Here is a 16,973-nt window from a genome sequence, read left to right on the forward strand (position 1 = left end):
CTTGTAAGCAGGCAGCAGCAGCAGTGAGATGTGGTCTGATTTGCCGAAGGGAGGGTGAGGGAGAGCTTTATATCCATGTCGAAAAGGGGAATAAACATGGTCCAGTGTATTTTGCGCATCGGGCAGCTTATATGTTGATAACATCTCAGGAGGACGTGGCCGTGAAGTCTCTGTCCTGTCAATCAATCCAGACAGCTCGCCCAGCGCTGTGTTGTTGTCAGCATGTGGCGAAATGTACACAGCTGTAATCACAACCGACGTAAATTCTCTTGGCAGATGAAAAGCCCGGCATCTGATCATGAGGTGCTCTAAATGAGCGGAACAGTCCGAAGCAATAATCCTCACATCTGTGCACCAGTTATAGATTATCATGACGCACACACCTCCTCCCTTGCTTCTCTCTGAATTAGCAGTTCGATCCTGGCGAAATATAGTGAATCCGTCTGGAACAATGGCGGAGTCCGGGATAGCGGAGGTGAGCCAAGTCTCCGTGAAAATTATCACGTTACAGTTCTTAATGTCCCGTTGAAAAGCAATCCTGCTTCTGAGTTCATCTAGTTTATTCTCAATTAATTGAACATTAGCCAGAAGAATACTCGGAAGAGGGGTCAGTTTTCACGTTTCCTCAGTCTCACTAGCAGCCCGGCACGGGACCCCCGCTTTGTCTTCCTCCTGCGTCTCACAGGTAGGACAGCAACAGCCTTGGCGATTCCCCACTGTCTGACGGTGGGCTGTTGTACACAAAGTTTCTGATCTGTAGAAGTTCCTCTCTGCTATATTGTATAGCAGAGTTGGTGAGGTCGGCTCGCATGTTGCGGACGACAAAAAGTAAACAAACACTGAAAGGCAAAGTTGGAGAGGAGCCAAAGACAATGCAGCCATCTTCTCGGCGCAGAGGCGTGTATTCTGTATTGTATTACATAGATGATGTTTGCATAGTCACCAAAGCCAGTCTCACTATTCATAGGAACGCATTTCACCTTATATATAACTTCATGTGGCAGAACATTAACAGGGTATAGGCAACGTATGGTATATTAATTATATACATAAATGCTTTGAATGAGTATTTATTTGTTGCTTTCGTTATGGCATAAGCTGTTTACTATCTGCATATTTTACTGCCATATTTTTGATGATGATCTTACTTGTGATATTCTGACATGACAACAACTGTAGCCTCTGCATTGATTACTCCGGATAGCCAGTATAAAAACAACAGTCACTATGCAATATCAACACTGCTGATTCTGTCTCTCTCGCCCTGAACTCCGTCATAATCTCCTTACGTATGCGGTTCTCGGTCCCAGCCCAGCAAATTGTTGGTTTCAAATAGGAAACAGTTTTCGGGGCCAAGAGTCGGCGCTAGTGCAGTAGATATACAAAAAAGTGGTTCACAATTGGGCACCAGCTCAGAACCAGCCTTGTGGAAAAGGGGTTAGAGACTCACCTCCTCCACTGGACAGACAGAGTGTGCAGGCTCAGAGTTCTGTATTGACACACTCCTCTCCCACTTGTCGGCCATGTGGTTGACCTCTTCCAGCTTTTGCTCACAGCTCTTCTGTGTGTTTAGCAGTGTCACTTCATAAAACTCCTGGATATCTGTGGAGATAAAGATCTTACATGAGTTAACTCATCGATTTAATAAAAGTTATTTGATGTTGATAGCAGTTAAACCTGAGTCAATGCTACAAAAAGTGTACAAACATACAAATGAGGTTCAATTCTGCATGTAAATGTGAATACCATATTTATGTTTGCTTTTGAGAGCTACTTTTCTGAAAGCATGCAAGGTTTTTGCATAAATTTTATGCATATATAAATGTATTCTATATATATATATATATTTCTCACATTATATTTGCTTTATTATTTTACTGCTTCACTACTGGTACCAGACCAATAAAGAAAAATAAATAACAATGTTGTAATCTCATGAACATAATCCTTATACTCATTGTGTCTTCAGGGTGTGAGGAAACCAATGTGAACCCAGAACAAGCAAACTCCTCAAAGAAACACCAGTGATTGATCACATAATCCTGCTGTCAGGCATCAGTTCTGTTTTCAAAACGTGGGTTAAAAAATCATTAAGTGCTGGGTGTAGCAATTGGACGGCCAGACGTCTACCCAACAGCTTTAAATGCCTTTGCAGCTGTAATCATGGTCCCATTTCCATATACTCACAACATTATCATTTTAAAACGTACCTAATCCATCCAATTCTAAGTAGACAAATGTTGCACACAAAATTAACATACTATACATACAATGGGATCTTCAGTGATTTCTCCAATACAGTTAAACTTTTTACAGACACCAATAGTCCCACATTCTCTACAAACTTTACACTACATCTTTGCAAAGTCTTGATCCAAGGTGCAGAAACAGCCTCATGCAAAGTTATTCTGCTGCATTTAATTACTCTCATTCATTACAAGAGCAATTATGCATGTATCTGTTGAACAACATTTGTCTAGAGCAGGGGTGGGGAACCTTTTTCCTCTCATCCTCCGAGGGCTGTACAAGTTATTGAACCCAACCTCTGCAAAAAAAAAAAAAAAATCACAGCCCATTAATTTAGCCTTTCTTTCCTGCTGTGCAAAGAAAAAGCAACCTCTTAATCCAGATATCTTTCTGTTTTATTTTCAATATTTTTATGTTATGCTTTGGAGAGAGTCTAAGGCGTAAGGACTAAAATGCAGACACTATTACTTGCGCATGCATGCACGTGCACGGTTGTGGCATGACCACCAAAACAGAAAGATATGTACACAAGATGTGTGCAAATGTATTTAGTATCCTATCCATATGAACATGATTTAAGTGGGGGGTGGACCATCATCCTCTAGGGGGGTCCGGGGGCATGCTCCCCCGGGAAGATTTTTATTTTTTATATTGAAGTGAAGTTAAAAGCATCAATCTGGTGCACTTTGAGAGCAAAATTAAGAGATCTATCGATACATCTCTCAACACCCATATCAGTGTGCGAAAAAGCACACGTCCGATAGTCTGGGACGTGTTATTTACAATATCGGACAAGTACATATTTCCATTGATGTGTCCGACGAACAAGTGACGTTTTCCCCCATATTTATTGACAAATTATTGATAAATTCAGCTTACAAAAGGCAGAACTCATTCGCAAATTGTCCGTGTCCGCCATTGTTGTTTGCGACCGCTTTACGTTTCCATCTTTGTCATGTGTGATTAGGGATGAGTACCGAGCCCCGGTATTAAAGGGCCCCCGGGGTAGAATTATTAAAGACAGTGGTACCGCTAAGCTCCGACGTTATCGGTCTTTTTATCGGTACTGGAGACATTTAAAATATCATATGTCATATGTATTATTGCTACATGAACATTATATTGCAGTTTTAGTTTCGCCAAATCCGTTTCTAATATGCAAAAAGACTACAAAATGCATCTATGATGCATTTTCGATCTTTCCAATCCAGACGAGAGATCTCTCTCCCCCGTCTGTGCGTGAGGGGGCGGGGCAGTTTACACACACGCGGCTGCTGCATATCACACACACACACACGGCGGAGTTGGCGGAGAGAACTAAGCGCTCCAAGGTGTGGTGAAACTTTACCCGTCTCGATGTGGACAATGCTCGCTGCCAAAAGTGCAATAAGAGTTTAGCATGTAAGGGCGGTAACACGAGCAATTTGGCTAAACAACACATTGTGTCCCGTAATGTTCCACCACAACCTCAATCTTCCTCCACAAGAACCATTAGGCGTTTTGCAGCATACCTGTATGCCCCACCTGTGTAGCTCTGTACTAGTGTTGTCACGATACCAACATTTTGGTTTCGATACCGATACCAAGTCAAGAATTGCGATTCCGATTCTTTTTCGATACTTTTCTTAAAAAAAGGGAAACAGTCTTAAATGTAATTATTGTGCTTTATTTCACACCAGAACCATAACCATAACACAAACTTTTAAACAATGAGAACAATAAATAAAATAAATGACAAGAATTCGTATTAAATAAAATTAAGCATCATCTCAAACAACTTTTTTGTCAAAATAGAACATTTTGTATATTAAACAACATAAATGACATTCAACACAATGAGGTCTCTGACAAAAAATAGAACATAGCCCTACTGTTTAGCAGCATAACTGGCTTGATTATGTCCCTACTCAGACTAAACCTTAGTCCTAGGGTGGCAGGCTGGTTTTCATTTTTTATTCAGTTCCTTTGCCTTGTTAAGATTTTTGGCCAAGAAAACAAGGGTTTCTAAGTGTTCCTCAGTCAGTCTAGAACGCCTAGGACTGCAGATGTTTCCAGATGTGCTGAAGACACGTTCAGATGCACAGCTGGATGCTGGAATGCACAGATACTGTTTTGCAAAGTGAGCCAGCATGGGCAGGTGTACCTCATGTTGACTCCACCAGGTCAGAGGGTCCTCTGCAGGGCTGATGTATGTTAATAGCTTGTAGTCAGTGATCTCACCATTTAGTTTATCTGTGGGTATTGTGGGTGTGGAAGAATCTTGTCTTGTTCCAGAATTATCTGCCCCCTTCTTTTCTGAGGTGATACTGCAGAGCAAATGTTTTAGGTCACTTCTTTTTCTCTTCCCTGCAGCTGCAGCAGCTGCTCCTCTATTGTCCTCTGAGTCTTCTGGTTGCTCCTCCATAGGAAGCATAACGGTCTCAGCTTTTAGGAGCAGTTCCCTCTTGACTTCCTCTTCCATAGTAACAAAAGTACTCTTAAATCTTGGATCTAGGAAAGTGGAGATGTTTAGCATCATCTTCAGATCGTGCTCATTGTATCTCTTTTCTAAGTCTTCTCTGATTCTGTGCTTCATTTCCAGCGTCAGTGGACGGTCACCTTGTTGTTTCTTTCTCTCCACTTAGGGCATCTGTGAAATCACTAAGTGGAGCCAGGACATCCCTCACAATTTCCAAAGTTGTCATGTCTGTGTCTCGGGGCATTAGGTGACACTTCTTTCTGTCCTCAGCCAGAACAGCAGAGACAGCTTGCTGCTGCTCACAAAATCGTTCCACCATATCATAGGTGGATCCCCATCGGGTGGGCTCATCGTGAATTAGTTTGTGTGGTGGCAGCTGTAAAGATTTATGTTTGTCTTTCAGCAGTCTTGACATCTTATTAGATCTTGAGAAGCCAGAGACAGTCTTGCGGAGTCGGGACAGATAGCTTGCCACACGATCAATGTCTATGGCTTTGTTGACTGACAAATGTAAGTTGTGACCAAAACAGGGTATCCAGGTGTAGTCAGCAAAAGCCTTGCGGTTGTTAGAAGCATTATCTGTTGTGATACCAGACATTTTGGCCATATCTAGCCCCCAGGAATCTGTGACAATTTCCTCCAGGGCTTCCTTCAGAGTGTCAGCTGTGAGGTCAGAGTGCAATGCAGAGCATCCTAAGCACCAGGACTGCATTTCCCAGGACTTTGTTATGAACTGGACTGTTACAGCCATGTATGTGTCTACAGTTCTGCTGGTCCAGAGGTCCGTAGTGCAGGAGAAGAATGGCTTTGGTGTCAGCTGTGCACTGATTATAGACCTCGTCTCATTATAGATCTTGGGTATTTCATTATACATAAAAAAATTCCTAGAGGGGAGGTTATACCTTTTGTCCAGATGCTGTACAAGGTTTCTGAACCCAGCCTTTTCAACTAAATATATTGGCATTTGGTCTATACAGATGAACTCTGCCACTGCCCTGTTGAGCCTTGTAGCATCTTTGGACTCCTTTGGGTACTTAATATGGTGCTCAAAAAGAGCTTGGAGGGTAGGTTGATTCTGAGTGGGCGTAGTCACTCTCTGTGACTCACTCATAGCTTCATCATTCTGAAGTACCAGACTCACAGTTAATGTCATTTATGTTTATTATTTTCATGATCAATACAATTGTAGTTTATCTGTTAAGTGTTTTTTTTACAACATGGTCTCTTATTTATACTTGAGTTTATGTGATTTCTTTGATAGTTAACTTTATATTTTATTAACCTCTTAAGCCCTGAGCCTGTTTTTCAGGTCTCAGGCTCGAAAATGACATTCCCAGAACAAATGACCATATCTTCCCTTATTTTCGTTTTAATGCCATTGAACACGTCTTTTGACCTAATTGACAGCTACGGTGAGACGATCTGCCGTAAAAGCTCCGTAAAGGTACGTGTTGTGATGTCTGTGTTTGCTTCCCCTGTCGCAAGTTCGGATCGCTCAGTGATGATACTATACCTAAATAATCAGTGGAGTCTCAGCTTTAATCGGCTATATTGTATGTGCAGCTACGATAAGGAATAAGGGTATTTTTATCTTGAATTGTGTGCCGCAGTGTGTTAGAACTTTTTCGCTCAGGGGTCATTTAGACGCTTCTTATGAGACTTGTGTTTTGTTTTGGTAAAAATGGTTCATATCTTCAGTTAGCTGAGATTCTTCCTGTTAATCTAGTGCTACACATTAATAGTTTCATAAATGTTAAGAAGCCCTGAGACATTATCTCGAAAAAAAAAAAAGGTGGGAGGGGTCCAATGGGGGGACCGCCGTGCTTAAGAGGTTAACATGTAATAGTACAGTAATATAAATAATTATTGACAAAATGTACATTGCCAACACAGTCTCACGGCATTTCGTGTTATAGTCACGAAATTAATCTATTGATTCGTGTTCACCAACACGATTTCGCCATTTTTTAAAAGCACGATTTTAAAAGCAATGTAAATAATAACAAATTAGAAGGAAAAACAGATAAAAAAAAATACAGATTTCAGTATTCTGACAGAACGATTTTAGAAGCAATGCATTTATATTGGTAGTATGTCTCGTGCCTGCACCAAATAATAACAAATTAGAAGGAAAAAAAGATGACAAAAAATACAGATGTCAGTAGTCTGAGGCTCTGAGCCCCATTTATTTTCCTTGCGGACGGCATAAAAACTCCGACATTATACAATTTAAAATAAAAGGGATAGGGTTAGGCTTAGGGTAAGATATTGAGTAAGAACATGTTTTTATGAACCACACAGCTTCCGGTCTTCCAAGACCCGACCGGACAAAAAGACGTGTTGCAGGCACGAAACATACTACCAATAGAAATACATTGCTTTTAAAATCGTTCTGTGTGACACGAAAGAAATGCGAAAATCATGTTGGTGAACACGAATCAATAGATTAAATTAATTTCGTGACTATAGCACGAAATGCCGTGAGACTGGGTTGACATTGCAGATGTTAGCCACATTGGTAAGTTAGCTAAAAAGATAGCCATATTAGACAGTTATCATTGCCATTAATTGCATCGTCAAACTACGAAAACGTTCGTTTGTCACAAAATAAATGACACTTGTTTGACTTAGATTTGAGGGCATGGGCTTGAGCATGATGTAATTATGTTATCTATCACATTCGCTAACCTGTCTGTCTTTAAATTCTTTAAACAGCTCTGGATGCCGGTCGGCGAGGTGCTTAGCCAAGTTGGATGTGTTGGCTCCCTTGGTTTGCAGGGATCTAAAACATTTCTTACAGACAGGCCTCGTGGTGTCTGTAGGCTTGCCCTCACTGTCAGAGATGTAACTAAAATATTTCCAAATTTCGCTTCTGGCGTCTTTCTTCTCAACAAGCCGAGGGCGAGGCGCAGCGGCAGTTGCACTCCCACTTGCAGCCATGCTTGTTTTCTGCTCTGGCAGCTAGCGCGTGCACGAGAGAGGGGAGGCACTTAGAGCGTGCTTGAGAGTGGAGGGACTGCAGGCACGGCTGCAGTAGTGATGTGTCGGTCGAGAACGATTAAGTGATCGACGGGAGCCGGCTCGCGAGGGTCTGTAAATGCAATGAAAACAATTGGCCACAGCAAATAATTGATATTAAACATGTAATCTTTACTTTTGAATACTTCAGTACAAAGGATGTATTGAATAATTTAAGTGATATGTGTACACATATAAATCATTAGTCAAAACAGGGCTACATTTGATTGAATTATAAAAGGTATAATATGTGGTAAACTGAAGAGCCGTTTGGGAGCCGAAAGAGCCGGCTCTTCTTGGTGAGCCGAGCCAAATGATCCGGCTCACCAAGAAGAGCCGGAATTCCCATCACTAGGCTGCAGGGAGTGGAAGCAGAGCGCTGAACACACACGGCTCTTATTAAAACAGCGCTTTCTCACCGGAGTACTTTTCCCCGTCATTCTTAAAGTACCGATACTAATGAAACGGAGGAATCGTAACGTTTTTAACGGCAGGGTATCGCGGTACCTTTCAAGTATCGGTACACTGTGCAACACTACTCTGTACCACTGTATTTTTGCAGTAAATACTTGTTTTTTATTTGTTTTTTTTACAGTTCTGTAAGTTCAAATTATTTACAATTTGTTTAGTTAATTTACCTTTTTTTTCTTTTTTAAAGAACCGATAAGAGTACTGTTAAAGGACCGGATCGATAAGCGGTATCGATAAAAGTAGTAGTACCGTTAAAACGATACCGTTCAAAATGGATTCCAGGATACTCTGCAACTTCTACAGGTGCACCATAGAGAGTATCTTGACTGGCTGCATCACGGCCTGGTACGCCAGCTGCACCGCCCTTAACCTGTTAAGCACCAAGCCTGTTTTTCACGTTTCAGGCTCGAACACTTTTCTCAGTCAGAATAAATTCAGATGGAACATGGTAAAAAAAGGTAAATTCTTACCTCTGCCTAATAAAAAAAGCATTACTTATAGTGAAAACCACCCTTGAATGATGGGATGGTAGACTAAAAGCTTTAGAAATCCAAAGTACAACATATAATAAGTACCCTGTATCGAGATTGATGCAAAACACCGTTAGAGCCAATAGAATCGAAGGGGGGTTTTCACATAGACACCAACATTAACACAAAAAAGGTGGGGGCTTTGCGCATGCAGTGAAGTGAAGCGATCTCTCGCTCTGACATCTGGAAACGGAAAGGAAGTTTTATTGCTTATGGATTATCAGAAATCATTTCAAAGAGGACACAGACACATTGGATTAACCTATGGATTAACTGCAGCATTTTTATCGTTTTAATGCCATTGAAGACCAGTTTTGACCAGACAAAGACCAAGGTAAACCATGTTAGCGTTTGTAGCTACCTAGCGCCAAATGTTTTGATGTACGTTTTCGTTTATAGTCGCGAGTTTGTATCACTGAGTGTTGAGGTGGGCACCCATCGATTCTGTGTCTCCAGACGATGCTAATCGATGGGTTGGCTGTGCATCTAGGATAAGTAATAAGTGAGTTATGAGTGAGTTTAGGTGCAGTGATAGGTTAGCATTTTTTAGCTCGTGGCTAATTCAGAGGCTGAGTGTTAGCATTGTGGGGTTTTTTTTGGAAAAAAAATTAAAAAGATCAGTTAGCTGAGTTTCTTCCCGTTACATGGATATAAAATATTCATAGTTTATTCAATATTAAGATTCCTTAGACGTTGTTTCCTGCAAATGATGCGTTTATCCGCCCGGTACCGGAGGGGCGGTGCGTAAGAGGTTAATCGTAAGGCTTTACAGAGGGTGGTGAAAACTGCAGAGAACATCACCAGGACAGAGATGCCATCCATGGAGGACCTTTACTCCCAGCGGCTCAGGAAGAAATCCCTTAGGATTATAAAAGACCCCCATCACCCCAGCCACAAACTGTTCAGTCTGCTGCCGTCTGGCAGGCGTTACCGCAGCATCCGGACAAAAACAACCAAATTCAGAGACAGTTTCATCCCGCAGGCAATAAGACTGTTAAACAACTGAACTGTTGAAACAACATCCATAATATTCATCTGGCTGCTACTTCGAAAATATTTAGCTATTTATTTAATATATCATATTCCAATAACTTGCATATAGACTCTTTTATTATAATAATAATAATAGATTCATTTTGTTAGAGCTTTTAAAGGTGCTCAAAGACGCTTTACAGATATAGTGAAAAGAAAAGAACAACAAATAAATATATATAGTTAAAGTCAAATTCAAATCAAGCAATACAAAAACAATCACACATTAAAAGCCAGATTGAAGAGGTGAGTTTTTGTGAGTTTTTTGAAGGTGGTGAGGTCAGTGCAGTCTCTGATGGGTTGTGGGAGTGAGTTCCAGAGGGAGGGGGCAGCAACGGAGAAGGCTCTGTCCCCCCAGGTCCGGTGATTGATGCAGGTGGGGATGGATAGGAGGTTGGCTTCTGATGAGCGGAGGCAGCGGGAAGGGGTGTGGTGGTGCAGCAGGTCTGTGAGGTAGGGGGGGGCCTGGTTGTTGAGGGCTTTGTCAGTAATGAGGAGGACTTTGAAGTCGATTCTTTGACGGACGGGGAGCCAGTGGAGGTTCTGGAGGACGGGAGTGATGTGGTCTCGGGAACGGGTGTGGGTGAGGAGGCGGGCAGCAGAGTTCTGGATATGTTGGAGTTTATTGAGGAGGTTGGATGGTATACCGTCGAGCAGGGCTTCTCAAACTCCAGACCAAGGTCCGGATCCGGACCGAACTGCAAATCAATCCGGACCGAACCCTGTGTCCCATTATAAAAAAATAAAATGATACAAAATAAAAACTTTCTGATTCTGATGTAAATTAATGTATATTTTCTTGTGTCTGACGCGTTGTGAGAATGAACGTGCATATATATTTACTTGTGTGCGCGAGCGTGACACGCATTGCAGACCGCAAGTTAACCGCAAGTTTACCTTGACTTTCTAATGCATCTAATGCCTTTTTTGTCGAGGTTCAAGGCATTGGCTACAGACAAACAGTGCCATTTCTCCCACTAGTTCAAGCCATCATGCTGTATGTATGTATTGAATGTGTGTGTGTATACAGGGGCGCCGTTTGCCGACAGGCAAGGCAGGCAAGTGCTCGGACCAGAAGGGGGCCCCCAAAGAAGGTAGATTAAGAAGGTCCACAGCAACGACAACATGAAACACCCTTTAATTTACTGCAACGACATGTCGGGAAACCCCCTCAAGGGGGCCCCATGCATAGCGCGCCGTAAGAAACTGCTTCTTAATTTCAGTTTCGTTGCTCCGCTCCAGGGGGGGGGGGACTTTACTGGCATTGATCCGGACCAGTGACCTAGTATAAAGTTCACAAGTGGACCTTTAACTGGACTTTTGACTTTGACTTTGACTTAACAAAAAAATGTGAGTACCCCTGCCGTAGAGGATGCTATTGCAGTAGTCGAGTCGTGATGTGATGAATGCATGAATTAGGGTTTCAGCAGCAGAGGAGGAGAGTGATGGGCGGAGACGGGCAATGATAGTTTGTTTTTGAGGTGGAAAAAGGCGGTCCTGGTGATGTGATTGATGTGGGGATTGAATTTGAGCTGACTGTCGAAGATGACTCCGAGGTTGCGGATGTGAGGGGGGGGGGGGGGGATAGAGTGTTGCTGTCAATGGTGAAGTTGACATTCTGGATGGTTTTGGTACGGGATGGGGGGCCGATGATGATGTCTGATTTGGTTCAGTTGGAGATAGTTTGTTTGCATCCATGAGAGACGGTTGGTGAGAGTGGAGTGTGTTGTGGGGGTAAATGGTTATTGCACTATTTCACTATTTCACTTTTTTTCTTTTTGTATTTACTATTTACTAGCACTATATTTGTCTGTTTATCAGTTTTATTGTGTTGCACTGTGACATAAGATTTTCATCGTCATAACTCAGAGATGGAGTACTCGAGTCCTGGAGTCGGACTCGAGTCGGACTCCAGTGTCGATTTTCGGGACTCGTGACTCGACTCGGACTCGCGCACTGATTGACGTGACTCGGACTTGGACTCGTGAATTCTCGCGCACGATGACTTGGACTCGGACTCGGACTCGTGAATTCTGGCGTACACTTGCACTCGGACTCGTGAATTTCCCCCCCACGATGACTCGGACTCGACTTGTACATTGACGCTCCGACTTGGACTCGAGCAAGTTTTCTCTGGAGTCTGATGTCCTCTATCCTGGCGTGTGCACCTGCGAGGCGAGTTCACGTACTGGGCCCCGCTATTCCAGTCTAAAGATGTCTAGAGACACACCCTGCATCGTGCTGTATGCTTTCACACATTCTGCTTCCACATTGGAAAAGAGCAGCGCAAAATGCTCGTTATGTGGAAAAAATATTGAAGAGAAGGCTCCGTAACACATTACTCTAAGGATCGAGTTCAGACATATAGGCTGTCTTGAACACTATCATCAGAGTAATGTGAAGCACATGGCTACTTAACATACAGAATGACTCATTTTGCATGCTAAGTAGCCATGTGCTTTCTGGGGCTTAATCTTCATCAGTAAACCGATTTAACCGGTAAAAGTTCCTTCAAAATAAGAGTCCCGATCTTATTACTATCAAAATAAAAGTGCAAAACGAAAACTTTACCATAGGAAAAATATTGGCATACAAATATAATCACTTCTCTAAAAGGTAACTAATTTTAAATATAGTTAGACATATTATAGGTCATTTACAATAATAATAATAATAATATTAATATTAGTAATACGCTTTATATTTGTATAGTACTATTACAAGAATTGTAGCCAAACTGGCTTCACAGCAGTTCAATAGACAGATTAGTATAACATGACAGGATAAAAGCAATGTAGAGGAGCAGCTACATTTCAACACATGTATCCACTAAGATTAATACATGAAGACTTGTGACCCGGACTTGACTTGGACTCTTCTTAGGTGACTCGGACTTGGACTCGGACTCGAACACAGGTAATGATGACTCGGACTCGACTCGGACACTCCTTGGGTGACTCGGACTTGGACTCGGACTCGAACACAGGTAATGATGACTCGGACTCGGACTCGACTCGGACACTCCTTGGGTGGCTCGGACTCGGACTCGGACTCGACTACGACTCTCCCTTGGTGACTCGGACTTGGACTCGGACTCGAAGAGTGGTGACTCGAGAGTGACTTGGACTCGTGAATTGGTGACTTGACTACAACACTGTCATAACTACACTGTAGCTATGTTCGTATGACAAATAAAAACCTTGAACCTTGTTGGTTCTTCATTACATCTAGCACAAAGCATCTGCATTGTATGTATTCAATTCAAGTGTTATTACCATGTTTTACATAACAAGTGATCTGCTTTGCCACATGATCTTATTAAAACAGACTATTAGCATTCAACACAAGGTCATGTTTCTTTCCCAGTCATTCACAAATTATTTCTTATATTCTGTTTTCAAAAACAGGAAATATATTAAAGGGCCCATGTCATGGCCATTTCCACTGATCATAATTACATTGTTGAGGTATACTAAAATAGATTTATACTGTGCAATTTTCCAAACTCACATTGGTTTCGCATACAGCATCTCTGTAAAGTATGTGTATTCAGCAGTATTCACTCTCTCCACTAAACGACTCGTTGGAGCTCTTGCCCCCCCCCTCCCTGTGAGCCTAGTGTGCTCCGATTGGTCAGCTCGGCCACTCTGTTCTGATTAGTCAACCACCAGAGAGGCTCCGCCCATGTCTAACAGTGCTTTTTTCGGCTCGCTCTTGGAACATCAGTCTTATAATGGCGTCGGTACAGCCGTATATTTTATACGCTAACTAACCGAACTGTACCTACAACTGTTGTTATAGAAGAGTAAGTTATTTTTACCTGTAATAAACTACTACTGTTTGATGAGAAATCAAATCATGGTTTGCTATATATGAATGATATATTATAGGAGCAAATAATTCAGGGAAGAAAGGATAGGCCTACTAAGTATTCCCATGAAACTTTATTTTTAGAAATGTACAAAATGAACATAAATATACATATATACACGGTATATCATCCATTCCTCCCCGTTGTCGGCATCTTGCCTATCGCAGCCGGGGCTTTTTAGGACGAGGCATCAGTGTGGTAGTCCCGTCCCCGTCATGTATTGTCCACCAGGATCTGTCTGGACGAAATCAAATGCAAATCACAAAATATTAGAGAAACGTAGTTGTTTTAGATTCGTTAGTAGTAGTTGTGGTAGGAGTGTGGATCTATCTAATCCATCTATCTAATCAACACAGTAAGCTTGCCAGCTAATATGCTAACCTAGCTTTCTTGTTTACCTTGGTAGCAAACACGATATGAACGTTAGCTCGGAGGAACAGCAACTATAATGTAGTGTAATAAAACTACTATGAACAAAAGCTAGTGGTTCATATTAGGCTAGCAATAACGTGTTTATAATTGCAATCTTATACGGGTAGTCTGCTACGTTCGGTCATTCATTGTAACTGGCATGAATACAATGTTTCCCGCTAACATGTATAGCTAGCCTCGTTAGCTATACATTCTATCAGCGTCGGAGGAAAGCCAACTGTAATGTACCGTCCTTTGGGGGTCTGTGAGCGGGCAAAGAGAGGGGATTTCCCCGTTGTCTCTGCTGGAAGTGTGAAATAAACTTAGTTGTTTGATGTTCGTCAGTTTTCCAGCTGGATTACAATGCTAATCTACGTTTGCTAGTTGTTCAGTTGTTCAATATGCTATACTATACTATGAACAACAGATAGTGGTTCATATTAGGCTATCAAGCACATGTTTACAATTGCAATCTTATATGGGTAGTCTGCTACATTCATTGTAGCTGGCATAAAAACAATGTTTTTCCGAGCAAACTCATGTCTAGCTCTCAGTAGCCTTGTTGTTTAGCTCGGTAGCATACACGCTCGGAACGCCAGCTATAATGTAATTACGTTTCGTGACTGACCGTACGGTAAATCACCTGGAGTATACTGTCTATGAGTATTTCGTGTGTGAATGCAGACATTCTCCTGCTATGAGATACATGTATGTAAGGCCATCTGCTGATATTAGAGTTGATATGGAAACGCTAGCAACTTAGTTAGCACAGTTAGCACTGGCTTAGCAGTCTGAAACACGTTTACACATTTAAACAGTCGTGGTAGATACCTTGTTTGATAAATACACAAATAACAATGCAAACTTACAGGTTGTGTACCCGAATCTTCCCCTGCTCCAAACGGTCCAAACAAACTAGGAATAGCATCGTCCTTCAGTTTCAAATGCTGTGCATATCCGGCCTCAAACTGGACAATGTTTTGGAAGCTTTCGTCTGTGAAATGCCGCGCACACAGTAACGTTCTTCGAACCTCTGAAGGAACAGTGTTAAAAAGACATTTCAACCACTGACTTCGTCGTGGTTCTTCCGTCGGTAGGACAAACAGCTCAGATTTCTCCTCACATTTCAAGAAACAGGTCCTTGGCATTGGCATGACTGGATCGATTGTGAACTGAACCAGAGCTTCCAACAGTAAATGTTAGGCTGGCAGAGGGTGCGGCCAGCGCCGCTGGGTGTGACCATAGCTCTTCCGGATTGGTCCATTTTGTTCAGGGTACCGCATGACATCATGCGGTACCCGATAGAATCAAATGGGCAGTGACGTATCTCCAACGAGGCGTTTTGGACAGGTATTTTCTGTGTTAGAGTTTTACTCGCTACAGGGTGTACTTTGAGGGGTTTGACTCTGCACACCGTTTACATGCATAAAAACCTTCATAACACACAAGGGGACGGGTAATAACCGGAAAAGCATGACATGGGCCCTTTAAATTGCATCAATAATAAATATGAATGTAGTTTTTGTTAAACTAACTAACAGTTCAGTTCTATCTTTTTGTAATTCTAATGAAAAATGGCTATTATGGATGCAAATCAATTCAGCTGAATTTATGCAAATCACAAAAGGCTGACGTTAGGAGTACAGAGAAGTGAGTATGTGGTACAAAACCAGTTGTTTTCAGTTATCAATTATTTATAATCACAGTATGTTATGCAATTAAATTATTTTAATGTTTCAAACAAGATCATGACAACCACTTTAGTAACACAAGTAGCAGGTACTGACTTTTGTTTAATTACAAGGAATACAAATTAAATGAATACAAAAGAAAAGATTGAACAAGGCATCCATTAGCACCGTCACCTGCATGTTTATCTGACAAGCACTGACACTTGGTCTCAAAAAATGCCCTCACTACATTGCATTAGAAACCAAAAGTATCAACAATGCGATCATCAACAGGTGTAGAAGGGAAGAGGGGAAAGGAGTAGCTTTAGTTTCAGAAATATAGACGTGAAGAGTAACTCACAGTGAGGTAAAAGTGCCCTGCTCTCTCTGCTCATGTTGCAGCGTGCTATCCTAGGAAACAGTGGGCTTTGAGAGCACCAGATGCCTGGTGGCAAAGCAGACCCCGGGCTTAATCCTCAGACATAGAAGGCTGCCTGGTTCCATAAATCAAGACAATGCCCTAACACCTCGCATAGCTGATTTCTAATTCAGCTCTCCTCTGGGTGTTACACTTTACACAGCCAACAGTCCTTTCCAACTGTCCTTTAATTAAATCCTCCACCCTTGCCTCTTATATCAATATAATCAGCTTCTCACAAGTGTTTTCATCATGTTTTGTACAAGGCTAATGCCAACTTGACACCAAAATAGTGACTACCAGCCTGGAACAGTCCATTCAATCTTTGTGCTGCTGAGCTGCTTTAAAGAAGGCAGCTGGTGCACACTTTGAGGCAATTAGCTTGCATGTAAAAGGCATTATGAACCCTGTAGAGCAGGGGTGGGCATTTTACGGCCCGCGGGCCACATCCGGCCCGTTGGCCGGCCTTGGCCGGCCCGTGTGAGGTTGATCATAAATTATAACATAATGAAAAAAAACAGCAACCTTTTCAAAATAAAAGCAACACAGCTGTATTGCTTGCATGGCGTAAATACTTTTCTAACTGTGTTGCTTTTATTTTGAAAAGGGCGCTGCTGTTTTTTTTATTTATTTACGTAAACGCTTATGCCTTGAACAGCTACGAGTGATGCTGGCCGGCTAGTCCTCGAAATGTCCGCTAAGGGAAAAAAAAAGAAAGATCGATAGTGAATGCCGCGTTTTCAACAAGACATGGACCGCTAAGTATTTATTTACAGAAGTGAAAGGTAAAGCTGTGTGTTTAGTTTGTGGTGCGCAGGTCGCTGTGTTCAAGGAGTACAATTTGAGT

The 16,973-nt window shown here is 42.0% G+C and overlaps 1 protein-coding gene across 1 annotated transcript in view; it reads right to left on the minus strand.

Moving 5' to 3' along the window:
- Positions 1-608: 608 nt before the first annotated feature.
- LOC117472149 (disks large homolog 1-like) overlaps positions 609-16,973 on the minus strand; it is a 47,139-nt gene continuing 30,774 nt past the window's right edge. Inside the window, exons 3-4 of the mRNA XM_034117283.1 lie at positions 1,451-1,602; positions 609-731 (exon numbers count right to left, since the gene is read on the minus strand). Of these exons, the coding sequence (XP_033973174.1) occupies positions 609-731; positions 1,451-1,602 (275 nt within the window). The remainder of the gene's footprint in view (positions 732-1,450; positions 1,603-16,973) is intronic.

This window comes from Trematomus bernacchii, unplaced genomic scaffold, assembly GCF_902827165.1.
Source record: "Trematomus bernacchii unplaced genomic scaffold, fTreBer1.1, whole genome shotgun sequence".
Taxonomy (NCBI): Eukaryota; Metazoa; Chordata; class Actinopteri; order Perciformes; family Nototheniidae; genus Trematomus; species Trematomus bernacchii.